The sequence below is a fragment of the Salvelinus alpinus genome, chromosome 4 (assembly GCF_045679555.1).
Source record: "Salvelinus alpinus chromosome 4, SLU_Salpinus.1, whole genome shotgun sequence".
In the NCBI taxonomy this organism is placed as follows: domain Eukaryota; kingdom Metazoa; phylum Chordata; class Actinopteri; order Salmoniformes; family Salmonidae; genus Salvelinus; species Salvelinus alpinus.
The window spans coordinates 78,658,891-78,673,965 of NC_092089.1; the positions used below are offsets into that span (position 1 = coordinate 78,658,891).

The 15,075-nt window shown below is 41.2% G+C and overlaps 2 protein-coding genes and 1 long non-coding RNA gene across 3 annotated transcripts; 2 read left to right on the top strand and 1 right to left on the bottom strand.

Annotated features, from left to right (window-relative positions):
• The first annotated feature begins 315 nt into the window (after positions 1-315).
• On the top strand, positions 316-5,621 carry LOC139574497 (chloride intracellular channel protein 2-like). The gene is made up of 6 exons (XM_071399140.1): positions 316-678; positions 1,993-2,102; positions 2,654-2,779; positions 2,866-2,969; positions 3,237-3,418; positions 3,924-5,621. Exons 1-6 carry the CDS (start codon positions 625-627, stop codon positions 4,083-4,085), a joined length of 738 nt encoding a protein of 245 aa, XP_071255241.1. The 5' UTR covers positions 316-624; the 3' UTR covers positions 4,086-5,621.
• Positions 5,622-5,881: 260 nt separating this feature from the next.
• On the bottom strand, positions 5,882-9,151 carry LOC139574498 (uncharacterized). The gene is made up of 3 exons (XR_011674787.1): positions 9,041-9,151; positions 6,112-6,152; positions 5,882-5,987 (listed from the first exon to the last, which is right to left on the bottom strand). It is a non-coding gene; the product is annotated as an uncharacterized lncRNA (long non-coding RNA).
• A 1,958-nt stretch (positions 9,152-11,109) lies between these two features.
• LOC139574499 (uncharacterized) lies at positions 11,110-14,830 on the top strand. The gene is made up of 10 exons (XM_071399141.1): positions 11,110-11,494; positions 11,778-11,848; positions 11,936-12,112; positions 12,203-12,264; positions 12,347-12,433; positions 12,521-12,804; positions 12,884-12,919; positions 13,018-13,572; positions 13,854-13,965; positions 14,060-14,830. Exons 1-6 carry the CDS (start codon positions 11,337-11,339, stop codon positions 12,611-12,613), a joined length of 648 nt encoding a protein of 215 aa, XP_071255242.1. The 5' UTR covers positions 11,110-11,336; the 3' UTR covers positions 12,614-12,804; positions 12,884-12,919; positions 13,018-13,572; positions 13,854-13,965; positions 14,060-14,830.
• Positions 14,831-15,075: the final 245 nt, after the last annotated feature.

The following is a 15,075-nucleotide window of genomic DNA, read 5'->3' on the forward strand; positions in this document are numbered from 1 at the left end:
TGACATACAGTACCAGTTATCAAAACATTTCCAAATAAGGTGTTACTGGTTCCCAGTGTATTCCAACACAGTACATGCTTTGTATAGGGAGAGACAAAAACTTCAAAATGTACACTGTTATTAGTGTGACAGATCATGAAAACACTGTGTTCAATATGGTGCTACGGTTGGCATTATAGGGGGATATGATGGTTTTGTGTCACATGGTGAAACTATATTTCTACATTGTTTGATTAACCATTATTAACTGACAAGTACTAGGACCTATTTTAGGCTCTCCTCATAGAGAGAGCTTGGCACTGTGTTTATATGAGAGAGGACCACGCCCATCCTCAGGGCCCTCCCCCTCCTCCTACGTTTAAAGTGTGTTCAGAGTGATAGCCTCAAGGAGCCCACAAAACAAAACGTCCCAGCTACAAGGGTCTTACACTGCCTCCTAAGATCCATATATAAACCAGCACACTAGAGCACGGAGATATATAGAAGACTCAAGGGAAGAGTGACGTTTTACTTCCGTGGACTTGGAGTCTTCAGAGTTAACAGGTTTGTTTTGCTGAGACCTGAGGACACTTGTTGGAGAAGCATTTCTGAACTTTGCACAACACAGCACAGCTTTTGAAAAGAATGGCTCAGCGACAGAACTCCGACAAAGACCCGACTATTGAACTCTTCATAAAGGTCAGTATTGTGTTCGTCCTTTAGTTTAGAATAAGAAAATAATAATTTGTATTAATTCTAACATACAGTCTATGAATATAATTTCAACAATATGTGAAAAGATGTAAATGGTGTGATGATTGTAATACAGGAAAAACATACCGCAAAATTGTTTCATGTGAAAGCTAATGAAATGTACAAGATGTAATGTAAAGCTTCAGCCACTTCAGCCATAGCCTCTATTTCACAGAATGGCTCAATGCTTGTAGTGTTGTGTTCGGGATGGGTAAACACAAAGATTTCATGTTCACTTAACAGCACTCTGAGAGGGTAGTGTGTGTGTGTGTGTGTGTGTGTGTGTGTGTGTGTGTGTGTGTGTGTGTGTGTGTGTGTGTGTGTGTGTGTGTGTGTGTGTGTGTGTGTGTGTGTGTGTGTGTGTGTGTGTGTGTGTGTGTGTGTGTGTGGGTGTGTGTGTGTGTGTGTGGGTGTGGGTGTGGGTGTGGGTGGGTGTGTGTGTGGGTCAGTGAGAGTGAGGGTGGCCTTTATCACTGTGTAATGACACCAGACACTGGAGGCCACCTTATCACCACATGCCCTGGAGGAGCAGGCAGCACACTAGGAACGCCTGGCCCCCCGCTGAGGCAGGCACACACACACACACACACACACACACACACTGACACACACACATCCTCTAACACACATATGCACATTCTCAAAACTGAAATAAGACTGCAAATAAGTAGATATGGACTGTATCTACGTACAGTACATAATGGTACATATTTGAAGCACATGCACACACACACACACACACACACACACACACTACCCTATCAGACTCTGTGCAATAGGTGGGCACTGAGGAGAGCCCATGTCAATTTCTGTAAGCTTCATCTCCAACTCAATGCCTGCTTTTCCTCTCAAGTAGCAGTTCCTAAAATAACCCAGCCAGTCCCAACACTACAAGTGTGTGTATTTGTGTCTTTGGTCATGAGATTAATATGAATTGCATGATAAGGCAGGAGATCAGGACTTACTGTTGTGGATAACATGGACAATGTCAACATCAACCATTGGAATTTGAATAGGGCTCCCTATCTTATGTGTGACCATGAGTCTTCTGTGTTTGAGGAGTTATCGTATATTACTGTCTGTGAAATAAACTACCACTAAACTAGCCTCGTCCCAGATGTGTTAATATTGTTTTGCCAACTACTATGGTCATTGTTTGGTGTGACAATGACCCTAGGAGTTGGCAAGACAGCACAAACAGATTTGGCAACAGGCTATAACTAAACCTAAACTCAAAAAATAATGCTGCTTGTCTTTCAGGCTGGCCACGATGGAGAGAACATGGGCAACTGCCCCTTCTGCCAGAGGCTCTTCATGGTCCTGTGGCTAAAAGGAGTCAAGTTCACCGTGACAACCGTCGACATGAGGAAGTAAGCCCCCGCCTCCCTGGCCTCCCGCCCTTCCAATTCATGTTCATCTGTTTAAAGGTCCCCTCACACAGGGCTCTATACAGAGTTCAGCAAGAACAAGGATGTTTTTCAGAAACCAAACTGTTTAATGGGGTGTGATACAGAGAGGTGATAGAGGGCGCGGCTTGAAAGGCTAAAACATTTGCAGAAAGGAGAAAGAGCTCTGTGTAGAATTGAACAAACACCTTTTCTTAATCTATCCCCTTTCTTGTGTGAATTTCTCAGGCCCATTACCAGTGAGCAAATAGGATCAGGAAACGTTGAAAGGATGCTGATAATTGAGTGATTGAGTAGCCACTCCCATGCCAGAGTGTTTTACTTACTGAATCATAGATTGCTAGAATCATGGCTTGATAACCTTTGTGTTCGTTGTGACTGTGTCAATGAATGATTAAGCATGGTATCTATTGATATAAAGCTGGAATGAACCCATATATGACCATGTCTACTCCCTTTCTTTTTTCCTGCCCTTTGCCCACCTCTCCACCCAACCCTGCCCTGGTACACTCTAGAAAACCAGCAGAGCTGAAGGATTTGGCACCTGGGACCAACCCTCCGTTCCTCCTGTACAACGGCACCCTCAAGACGGACTTTATCAAGATCGAGGAGTTTCTGGAACAGACATTGGCCCCTCCCAGGTAAAGTATTATTATATTAAAGAAAAAGTGAATGGCACTAACCTTCTTCAAACAAACTCATACTCCTCTCGTCCCACTCCCTTCAGGTATCCACACCTTAGCCCACTCAGCAAAGAGTCCTTTGACGTGGGCGCTGACATTTTCGCCAAGTTTTCTGCTTTCATCAAGAATAGCCCAGCCAACAGTACTTGTAAGTAAAGTTTCAGTCAGTCCACATTCATGTTTTAGATTAGACCATGTCTTATGAGGCAATGGAAAATATGACAATTAAATATACTAATGGAATTCCAACAATGCCCATGATTCAGTTATTAAAGCACACTGGCAATGGCGTATGCCTTAATGAAATGCTGGTTTGATGTGAATTTTAGGGCCATAAGGAATTTTATCCATAAGGAATATCTCCAAAGCTCCAGACCTGTCTGACATATATGCCTGTGTCTCTCGAAATTCATAGTCCATGAGAAGGCGCTGCTGCGGGAGTTCAAGCGTCTGGATCTCTACCTGACCTCCCCCGTCCCTGAAGAGATTAACCAAAACTCCAGAGAAAACATCCTTGTCTCCAAGAGGAAGTTCCTGGATGGCAACCATCTCACCCTGGCAGACTGCAACCTGCTGCCCAAGCTGCATGTCATCAAGGTGAGACAAATAGGCATATGACATAAACGGTTTGAAATATTAATTTGATTATTTTCTGGTATTAGGCATATCTTATGACTATAGTACACAACATATGCAATGACAGGGCCCATCCTTACTTTCTAATCCTTACTTTCTAATAATTTTGGGGTGGCAGGTAGCCTAGTGGTTAGAGCGTTGGGCCAGTAACTGAAAGGTTGCTAGATCGAATCTCCGAGCTGACAGTGTAAAAATCTGAACAAGGCAGTTAACTCACTGTTCCCTGGTAGGCAGTCATTGTAAATAAGAATTTGTTCTTAACTGACTTGCTTAGTTAAATAAAGGTTCAATTTAAATAAACTTTTAAAAATCCTAGGCGAAGTATAACTCCATTTTGAACCATTGGGAACATTCTCCGCACATATTCTCCATTACTTTAATAGTGTAATATGACTATTATTGTTTATAGTGTCTCACAATTCAACTGTTTTGGTTTGGTTTTATTTGGTTTGGTTTTATTTGATAGATTGCTGCCAAGAAGTACTGTGACTTTGACATCCCGGTCCAGTTCACTGGTGTATGGAGGTACCTGAACAATGCCTACGAGAGGGAGGAGTTCAGTCAGACCTGCCCTGCCAACATTGAGATCGAGAAGGCTTACCTGGACGTAGCCAATAAGAGGCTGTAAACCTATAACCAATCTTTAGCCAACAATTACACAACCATTACACAACTATTACACAACATTTCCTCTTTTATTGTTACCATGGAAATGGTAACCCATTCATAAAACATGAAGGAATTTTGGGAGGGGCCAGCAATCATTATTGAAATATCTCATGTCAACTGTTTAAAAATCAACATTTATAAATTCCTGCATGAGGATGCAGATAGGCATTCTAGAAATCAAAGTTCACAAAGAGACCCCCTCCTGCTTAATGTGCATTATGTTAATTTAGCACTATAGGGCATGCACAAGATGAACGACAATGCCATATGTTTTACAGAGTGTGTAATAGTAGGCTGCTACAGTAACTAAGGTCTATGTATGAAGACAAGTACAGACTATTTATTTCATGTAATTATACTGGCAAATTTCATTATATGCCACACTAAATAGGCCAAGTGTACAATTTGACTGTTTATCTAATTTAGTGAGTTTCTTTGTCCATAGTGTAAATATATATTTCTTACATGTTGTTTATGACCTGTACACCCATACTATAAGAATATATGAGTGTATTCTAATTATGTTTATGTGTGATTGAAACTAGTGATACAAAACCTATTGTTGATGGTTACCATTACCACTCAGAATATTAAGCTCTCACCAACAAGACTACAGTCAATTAGCATGTAAATAAGTGTGTGTGTGTGTGTGTGTGTGTGTGTGTGTGTGTGTGTGTGTGTGTGTGTGTGTGTGTGTGTGTGTGTGTGTGTGTGTGTGTGTGTGTGTGTGTGTGTGTGTGTGTGTGTGTGTGTGTGTGTGTGTGTGTGTGTGTGAGTGTGTTTGCTGATCATTTCAAAGCATCCCATATACAGTATATGCAGTCAGTGATTTATGTGGTATGATTACACAAAATGTGTATTTACTGTGCATTTCTAAATTAGTCAACTGAAATATAGTTGACGTCTAATTTTAGTGTTTAATGTTGTTGACTTCATTCTGCTTCCAAGCATTGGTTCGAGGCATGTACGTTGTGTATTTGTATAGAAATTGATATGCAATCTTACACAGTGTTGGTCTCTCAAAAACAAAGTTGTTCCGTTCAATCCACACGATATATTTCATTTTATTGTCAGCCAGTCTCAACGCAAGGCCCTTTTCAACCGGATTAAAAAATATATTTTCATAAATAATTTAGTCTAGGGTTATAAGTATAAACATTGTGTTGGGGATGTACGTTTAATATGTAATAAGGGACACAGCTTGGGGCGAGGGTGGCAAGATAAGGTGTTATTGTCCAGGCATCGTCGAAACGTCTCTTATTCTCCTTCACCGCACAGCTTCTAGTTTGTCACACAGTATTTCCAGAAGCATGCTATCCAGGGAAGAAAGCGACAAAGATAGACACATGTCAAGATTCTGTGCATCAATTCTGCCTTCATGAGTCCTATCATGTTACATCATCTACTGTTTGTATCCTGCCAGGCTATACCCACCGGGCACAGACGTTATTTCAACGTCTATTCCACGTTAGTTCAATAAACAACATTGCTTCAACCAGTGTGTGCCCAATGGGTAGTTACTCCATCTCACCTTCGACGAGACAGTCCTTAGTTAAACATCCTTACCAAACACTTTATTCCATTGTAAATATGCCAGCATATATATGGTATTTTCTTAAGTTGTTGACGTGATACTGTGCTTTCAATTGTCCTCAGCAAACACCTGCTCTTACTATGAGCATAAGGAACACATAAGGAAAGGTGTTGCGACAGAGTCGGTCAGAGTCGGTCCAGGATAACGTTGTTTTTACTCACCTCTCTTGTTAGTTTTCGGCAAGGTCTGCTCAGATCGAAGGAAGCCCTGAGAGCGAAGCTTGTCGGCTGCAGCGAGCTTCAACACCACCACCTTCAGATCATCAACCTAAAAAAACACACAGAATATATTTTATTACACATTGATCCATATAGAATCTAATAGAATAGAACAGGTTCACCAGAGGGTTATTTTGTATCACACAGTCAATAGAAATGTCTAGCACACTTACCATGTTGACAAATGTATCCTTCTGCACAGAATCTTTAGCTCCTGAAGGAAAATTGAGAAAATAAACCCAGTAAAGATAGACCTCATCACGTTATATGGGTGACTAGCTTTTTGTTAATGGAAGCCTCTCATGCAAATTCAATTGAGTGTGGTGTACCGCAGGGCAGCCGGCTAGGGCTATTATTGTTTTCTGTTTTTACAAATGACCTTCCACTGACCTTGAATAAAGGCTGTGTGTCTATGTATGCTGACGACTCAACAGTATGCACATCGGCTGCAACCGTAAAATAAATGAGACACTTAACATAGAGCTCCAGTCAGTTTTAGAATGGGTAACTTGCAATAGGCTGGTGCTAAATATCTCAAAAACTAAAAGCATAATTTTTGGGACAAATCACTCGCTCAACGCTAAACCTCGTTTAGATCTATTATTGAATAATGTGGCTATTGAGCAAGTTGAGGAGACTAAACTGCTGTGTGTAACCCTAGATAGCAAGCTTTCATTGTCAAAACACTCAATGGTTGCTAAAATGGGAAAAGGTTTGTCCATGATTGGGCATTGCTCTGCCTTCTTGACATCCGTGTCGACCAGACTGGACTAATGCCCAGCTGTGTGGTCATGTGCTGCAAAGAAAGACATAGGACAATTGCAGTTGGTCCAGAACATATCGCACTTAGATGAACAGAGAAGGAAAGTGTCAGTAACATGCATGTCAGTCCCTCCTGGCTCAAAGTTGAGGAGAGATTGACTGCATCACTATTGGTCTTTGTGAGAGGTATTGATGTGTTGAAGGTACCGAGCTGTCTGTTCAAGCAGTTGGCACACAGTTCGGTCAGTCATCGGTACAACACAAGACATGTAACCAGAGGTCTCTTCACAGTCCCAAGTTCCAGAACAGAGGCTGGGAAATGCACAATATTAAATAGAGCCATGATTACATGGAACTCTGACACCCCAGGTAACTCAAGCTAGCAAAATAACCAGTTTAAAAAAACAGATAAAAGGACACCTTACTGCACAAAGAGACTGTGAAGAGACACGGCCATTTTATATATATCTTGTATTGCAATTCCGACTGATGTGTTAGACCTATACTACCGGTCAAAAGTTTTAGAACACCTACTCATTCAAGGGTTTTTCTTTATTGTAGAATAATAGTGAAGACATCAAAACTATGAAATAACACACATGAAATCATGTAGTAAACAAAAAAGTGTTAAACAAATCAAAATATATTTTATATTTGAAAGTCTTCTTATAGCCACCCTTTGCCTTTGTAACGAAAGTCGTCGGGAGAAGGAGAGGAGGACCAAAGTGCAGCGTGGTACGTATCCATAATACTTTTAATCAAAAATGACTACACAAACAAAAAAACGACCAACGAACAGTTCTGACAGGGGCAACAAACACTAACCAGAAAATAACCACCCACAAACACAAGTGGGAAAACAGGCTACCTAAGTATGGCTCTCAATCAGAGATAACGATAGACAGCTGCCTCTGATTGAGAACCATACCAGGCCAAACACATAGAAACAGAAAACCTAGACCTACAACATAGAATACCCACCCACATCACACCCTGACCAAACTAAAAATAGAAACATACAAAGCAATCTACGGTCAGTGCGTGACAGCCTTGATGACAGCTTTGCACACTCTTGGCATTCTCTCAACCAGCTTCATGAGGTAGTCACCTGGAATGCATTTCAATTAACAGGTGTGCCTTGTTAAAAGTTAATTTGTGGAATGTCTTTCCTTCTTAATGTGTTTGAGCCAATCAGTTGTGTTGTTACAAGGTAGGGGAGGTATACAGAAGATAGCCCTATTTGGTAAAAGACCAAGTCCATATTATGGCAAGAACAGCTCAAATAAGCAAAGAGAAACAACAGTCCATCATTACTTTAAGACATGAAGGTCAGTCAATCCAGAAAATTTCAAGAACTTTGAAAGTTTATTCAAGTGCAGTCGCAAAAACCATCAAGTGCTATGATGAAACTTGCTCTCATGAGGACCACCACAGGAAAGGAAGACCCGGAGTCACCTCTGCTGCAGAGGATAAGTTCATTAGAGTTACCAGCCTCAGAAATCGGCAATCAACTGCACCTCAGATTGCAGGCCAAATAAATGCTTCACAGAGTTCAAGTAACAGACACATCTCAACATCAACTGTTCAGAGGAGACTGCATGAATCAGGCCTTCATGGTCGAATTGCTGCATCTTGCCTATACCGTATTCATTTATCTTTATGTACATATTCTTTATCCCTTTACACTTGTGTGTATAAGGTAGTAGTTGTGGAATTGTTAGGTTAGATTACTTGTTGGTTATTACTGCATTGTCGGAACTAGAAGCACAAGCATTTCGCTACACTCGCATTAACATCTGCTAACCATGTGTATGTGACAAATAAAATTTGATTTGAATTGAGAAAAGCAGCTAACAAGTGTTCAGCATATGTGGGAACTCCTTCAAGACTGTTGGAAAAGCATTCTTGAAGAAGCTGGTTGAGAGAATGCCAAGAGTGTGCAAAGCTGTCATCAAGGCAAAAGGTGGCTACTTTGAAGAATCTCAAATAGAAAATATATTTTGATTTTTTGGTTACTACATGATTCTAGATGTGTTATTTCATAGTTTTGATCTAAAAATAAAGAAAAACCCTTGAATGAGTAACTGTGTCCAAACTTTTGACATGGTTGTCGATAATGAACTGAGACTTTCAGAGTTCAACATTGCCCTCACAACATTATGCATAGGGATCTAAGAATGAATACCAGAAATATAAACACTATAAATGACACCAAGAAAAGATGAGACATCTTACAGTATGTCTCATAAGGAAGGTTCAGCTAGACATGTCCTAAAATAGAACATCATAGACATGGTCAGATCAAAAGAATTCAAAGACACCACAGATTCTCTTGCCTACCTTCTTGGGGTTCCAAGCTTGTGTCTGGATACAGTGGTAGAGCAGTGCAAATAACAGCTAAAATGTAGAACAGTGCTAAGGACAGCATGATGACAATAGCTTAGGTGGCTCTGGACTGCAGTACTTTACCTTGACTGGGAACTTCACTTTTATATCTTACTCGACCATCCATCACTACGGGATCGATACATCGTCATGTCACCCAGTCTCAGTCTTAATGGTTTTGACGTGATGGGCCCATCGTCATAGACACAATTCAGGGGACTCTGTCAAAGCAACTGGGGCCTATCTCTGCTTGTTCAGAGGGCACTACAAATGTTTTTTCTCCAATAGCAATCAGTGGCCAGTCAGCATCCTCAAATGCTTTATATGTGACTGAAACCATTTTCTTGTTCTAATGGGTTGTTCATCCTATCCCAGACAACATGGTGGAATAACATGTATCACTGTTCTGATCAAGGCCCCTTTTAAGCACAGAGACTCTTTAGAAATATGTTGTGGTCTCTTTGTTTATTTTATTTGTCTTACCCTTTGTCTTACACTCTCAGAAAAAAGGGTATGGTTAGGGTGCAAAACCACACCCTTCATTAGCATATTTCCCAGCATGCTGTATTGCTAGTTGTTTTTTTTGTTTTTCAACATGTTTGTTTTTAGATGCACATTGTGTGTTTTTGCATGTACATTGATTGATAGATTGATCTTATGTTACACAAAGACAAAAAACATTATTTTTAAATTACTAACCTAATCTATTAGTAATTATTGCACCTGTTACTAAGATAGTTGTTCCTGTTTAAATGGTTTAGGTAGTCTCATTTAAAAATATTCCTACTGTGGCAGTCATGCTAAATGCAGGTTATGGGTGATTAAAAGTTCACATTTTGGGATTTCCTCACTTCAAACAGGAATGAATATCACTTTGCAAGCCAGCATAATGTAACTTACTGATTTCAGACCACTGTGTTGGGATAAAAGTAGACTGTCAAAGTATGGATTTATGATATATGTAATGTATTGTCATAAAAAGTTTAATTTCTATGATAAAATATTAACTTAGGCACTTGGTGAAGGCTACAGGACTGAAAGCCATTGAATGCAACAACCATGTTTCATCCCCTGAGGCAGTGGTTCCCAAACTTTTTTGGTTACTGTACCACCAAATGCATTTTACTCTGGCTGGAGTACTCCTGAAGTACCCTCTCATCTGCATTTTAGTACCCCAAGTTGAGAACCACTGCCCTAAAGTATACTATTGGCTCTTAATGGTATGAACTGCGAGGGTACAATTATGTACCTATAACTAAAGGTACAATGGGCATACCTTACAGGGTTCCACTAAAGAGACAAGCATTTGTACCCCTTTAAGTAACAGCTGTCTACATCATTTTGTGTTTAGAGACCATCATTAGGCAAGCGTCAGGGAAATCGCTCACTCGGTAGTCTTCAGCCATTTCTCATTATCCTAACATGAAGCAACACCCAATTACTGGCAAAGATAATTGTGTGCCCTGCTTTTCTAATGTCAGTTTATATGGGAAGTCATTTGAATGTTGTACATAAATAAATAAATATTGTTATATATGTATTTGCTAAACTATCCAATCATTTACATTTCACACATAACCTTGATCATACATAACCTTGTGATCCGTAGAAAATAGAACATTAAAGTTCAAAAGGGCACAAAGAATGACATAGGGTGGTGTGTCATTGCTCTGGGTTTTAACGGTCTCTTTGTCAAAATGAAAGGTTTCTAATATACAGGAAATAGGAGTATGATCAAAAGGCCCAGACTGTTGTAAGTGATTGATAAGGTTATCATAAGCGTGTCTGCACAGGTTTCTGAAATTGCTGTTGAAAACAATCTGGTGTCTCGCAAAACATCACAGGTGTCAATCTCCTTGGGGGCCGAGTGGCTGTGGGTTTTAGCTCCCCCCTTGTACTTCATTGATGAATTAAGGTCACTGATTAGTAAGGAACTCCCCACACCTGGTTGTCTAGGGCTTAATTGAAAGGAAAAAACAAAAACCTGCAGACACTAGGCCCTCCATGGAATGAGTTTGACACACCTGGGGCCTGTTGCACAAAAGTAGAATTAAGACATCCGGGATAAATGACTCAGCTGAGCTCAATGAAGCCAAAACATGTGCGTCCAGGCTTAATTGGTTGCACAAAGACCAAGCCAGGATGAGCAGACACGGATTCATTAAGCCAGGTGAAACCAATCCTGGATAGGTGCGCGCTCACGGCTCACTCAAATAGACCCCGCCACAGATCACAGATTAACTGATTTACCATGGCAACTAGAGCCGCGTACTTTTCCCCGTCGGAAGCACAAATCCTCATGGAGGCATACGAGGAGGTAAAAGATATAATTAAGAAGAAAGGCAACACCGCCACAGTGATAAAGCAAAGAGAAAAAGCGTGGCAAAGTATTGCAGACCGCCTGAATGCGTAAGTAGTGCACAATTACACACTCACCGCTCCGCTGAAACATCACAATTACAATTCAAATATTTAATTCACATCTCCAAAAATGCAGTTGTACTGTAATTATGAAACGGTTAAATTTTTAATTGAAATGCACTGCAGATATGAGTGAAATTGTGTAAAGTAACTCCATCACACTGTATAAAGCTATGATAAATTTTTTGATATTTTTACTGAAAACAAGACAAAAATACCAAGTAATTTTTTGCAGTGTGACTCCATTAAATGTGTGTGTGTGTGTGTGTAGATTAAACATGAACGGGCCAAAACGGACATGGCAGCAGGTCAAAATCAAATACAAGAACATTCTGCAGAATGGTATGGTCCCTGACTAATATTTAACAAAGCACAAGCATATATTGTACCCAGAAGGTGCCTGCTCACACATTGTCTGTACTGTTTTAGCAGTGAAAAAGAATACCCACAGACAAGGCACGGGTGGTGGGTCACCAAAGGCTGACCTTACCCCAGCAGAGGACATGGCCTTGGAGCTAAATAAAGGCAGGCCCGTCTTAGAGGGGATCCCTGGGGGGAAAGAGACGAGCATAGGTTCCTCCCAAGATGCCACCCGCTTCATTCAAGGTATGTCCTTCCATCTCTACATGGGATACAACCACATTCATATTGAATCAATTTGGACTGTCTGACTTTGGTTTACCTATTGCCTTGCAGTGTCTGGCAGCACTGTGTTCCTGTTAGAGCCACCAGCACAAGCACCAGACGATGCTGATCCAGTGAGTACTCCATCAAAGGCATACTGTAGGCCTGGCATGTCTTGTCTACTAGCTTCAATATGAATCCGATTAAATGTGATAGGGTGAAGGCCCCAGTGCAGCAGCAACAGCACATGATGGAGACGATGATGAGGAGGAGACCATCTCTCTGGATTCCAGAAGGCATGAGGTATCATGTTAAGACTGTGAAAGTACTATTTACTCTACAATGGTGAGGAGTCCTCATCAAAATCAAAAAATCTAATTTCTTTTACAGGACCCAGATGCTATACAGTGGGAAAACCAGCCTGGCAACATAGTGCGTATTAATAAAAGGACACCACATCCTGCCAAATTCCAGCTGCGCTAATTGTATTGTGTTCACAGAGCTCATAAGCTATCAGAAAGTTGTATGGCAACCACCTCCGGCGCCAAATAGAACTGGCAGACATAGACATTCAGTACAAGAAGAAAAAGATGGAAAATCTTGCACTGGAGTCCGAAATAAAAAAGAGGACAATTAGGAAACTGGACCTTGAAATAAAAAAACTTGAGAGGGAGGTGAGATATGCCTTCAATGTACACTGTATGCTAACTGTAACACAAATGTATTAATCATTATTTTTCTTTCCTCCCCCAGCTCCAAGAAGATGACACAGCTCAAAATAAAAATTAGGTATATTCTCGTAAAGTCAAGTGAGCCATGACATATGAGCTCTTATTGTGAGCACACAGGACGGTGGCATCTTTCTAAGGTTTTTTTTATTTTCCCAGCAATCAGTACAACCAAGTCATCGTTATAAGGCATCGCCCTCTTTTGCCCACCCCCCCAGCACCAGGTGTGGCCACTAGCCTATATGAAGGCCCAAAATTGTGTGTTCCTTTCTGCTCTGACAATGGCATGCCCATTCGTGCGAGATGTGGTGGATGAAGAAGCACTTGTGCTGAGGAGAGCCTTCAGGCGAGAAAGGGTCTTCAGGGACCGGTTGGACCCACTGGCCTTCCCTGATGACCATCTATATGAAAGATACAGGTTTTCTGCAGATGGCATCAGGTATCTATGCAGACTACTGGGTCCCAGGATTAAGCACCGCACTGCACGGAGCCATGCACTGAGTGTGGAGCAAATGGTTTGTGTGGCCTTGCGCTTTTTTGCTAGTGGAGCCTTCCTGTACTCAGTGGGGGATGCAGAACAGCTGAACAAGGCCACAATTTGCCGCACAATAAGGAGTGTGTGTCTGGCTATCAAAGCATTAGCAGATGTCTTCATCTCCTTCCCTGGCCACAGAAGACTCTGTGACATCAAAGAGGAGTTCTATAGGATTGCAGGTAAGAGGATCTACAAATTACAGGACAACTGTTAACACATAGTAGGATACTCATTACTTTGTGTGACAGGTTTCCCCAATGTCATTGGTGCAGTGGACTGCACACACATAAGGATACAAGCCCCCTCAGGTGCCCATGAGGCCGATTTTGTGAATAGGAAATCCTTTCACAGCATTAATGTTCAGGTGAACATAACTTTTTGATATTGTCCATTGACGAACACTCTGCATTGCCAGTGATGTGCATTGATTGGTGTAATATTCCTCATCTTATGATTTCAGATGGTCTGCAATGCTGACTGTGTGATCAGCAATGTTGTGGCAAAATGGCCTGGCTCAGTCCATGACTCCAGAATCTTTCGGGCCTCTGAAATCTATCAGTGCCTATCACAAGGTAAGCCACACAACCCCTATTTATAACCATCATGGCTGTGTCAAGAATATCACTGTGTTTATGAGGTAGTAATGATGAGATTTTGTGTTGACAGGTGAATTCTCTGGTGTGTTGCTGGGAGACAGGGGGTATGGCTGCCAGCCTTTTCTCCTGACACCTTTCACAGACCCCCAGGAAGCACAGCAGGCCTACAACCATGCCCATGCCAGGACCAGGGCCAGAGTTGAAATGACCTTTGGCCTCCTGAAGGCACGCTTTCACTGCCTTCACAAATTAAGGGTCAGCCCTGTTAGGGCATGTGATATTACTGTGGCTTGTGCTGTCCTCCACAATGTGGCCTGCCTGAGGAAGGAGAGGGCCCCCAGAGTGCCACCAGCCATGGACTGGGACAATCCGGCAATCTTCCCTGATGACGACAGTGGTCGGCTGCTGAGGGACCAATATGTGTTGAATTATTTTAGTTAGTATGTGTGCTTTCAATTTTGGTTAAATATGTCCTGCGGTGGCAGAGGAATTTGGGTTTTTTTGGGTTCGTTTTTTGACGAATTTGGCCTCTTATGATGTTTGTGCGGTATACTGTGTGTAATACAAGGCTGCAGGGAGGCTACTGCATCCATTCATTTGTCTGTTCAGTTGATGTGTATGGATTTGTCCTGCATTTATTTTAGTGTGCAGACATGCAGGGTGTGTTATATACAGACCTTTGAATGTGTATGTATCATTTTGTATAATATGCTTGGATTCTGTGCTTTCCATCTTGTAGAGTCACTGTGACTTCAGTTTCGAAAGGAGCTGATGGTTTACCTGCTTTGTTTTGTCCTTATTCAATAAAGGAACATAATGTTACACATTGTGTTTTTATATTCATATGGAATGTGTATTTGTTTATATGACAGAGTACTAGGGCCACACTGAAGAAAAAGGATAAAGTCATAAATTTATGAGGCTGGTTCTTTCTGCAGAAAAGCTACATATTGTTTTTACAGTTTTGATACTTATGACAATGTGATACTTAATATTCTGGCACATCAGCATGTCTTTGTTTATGAAACCATACTGAAGTACAATTTCACGAAATGCCCCACATCTGTCATTTTAACAACTGTCCTC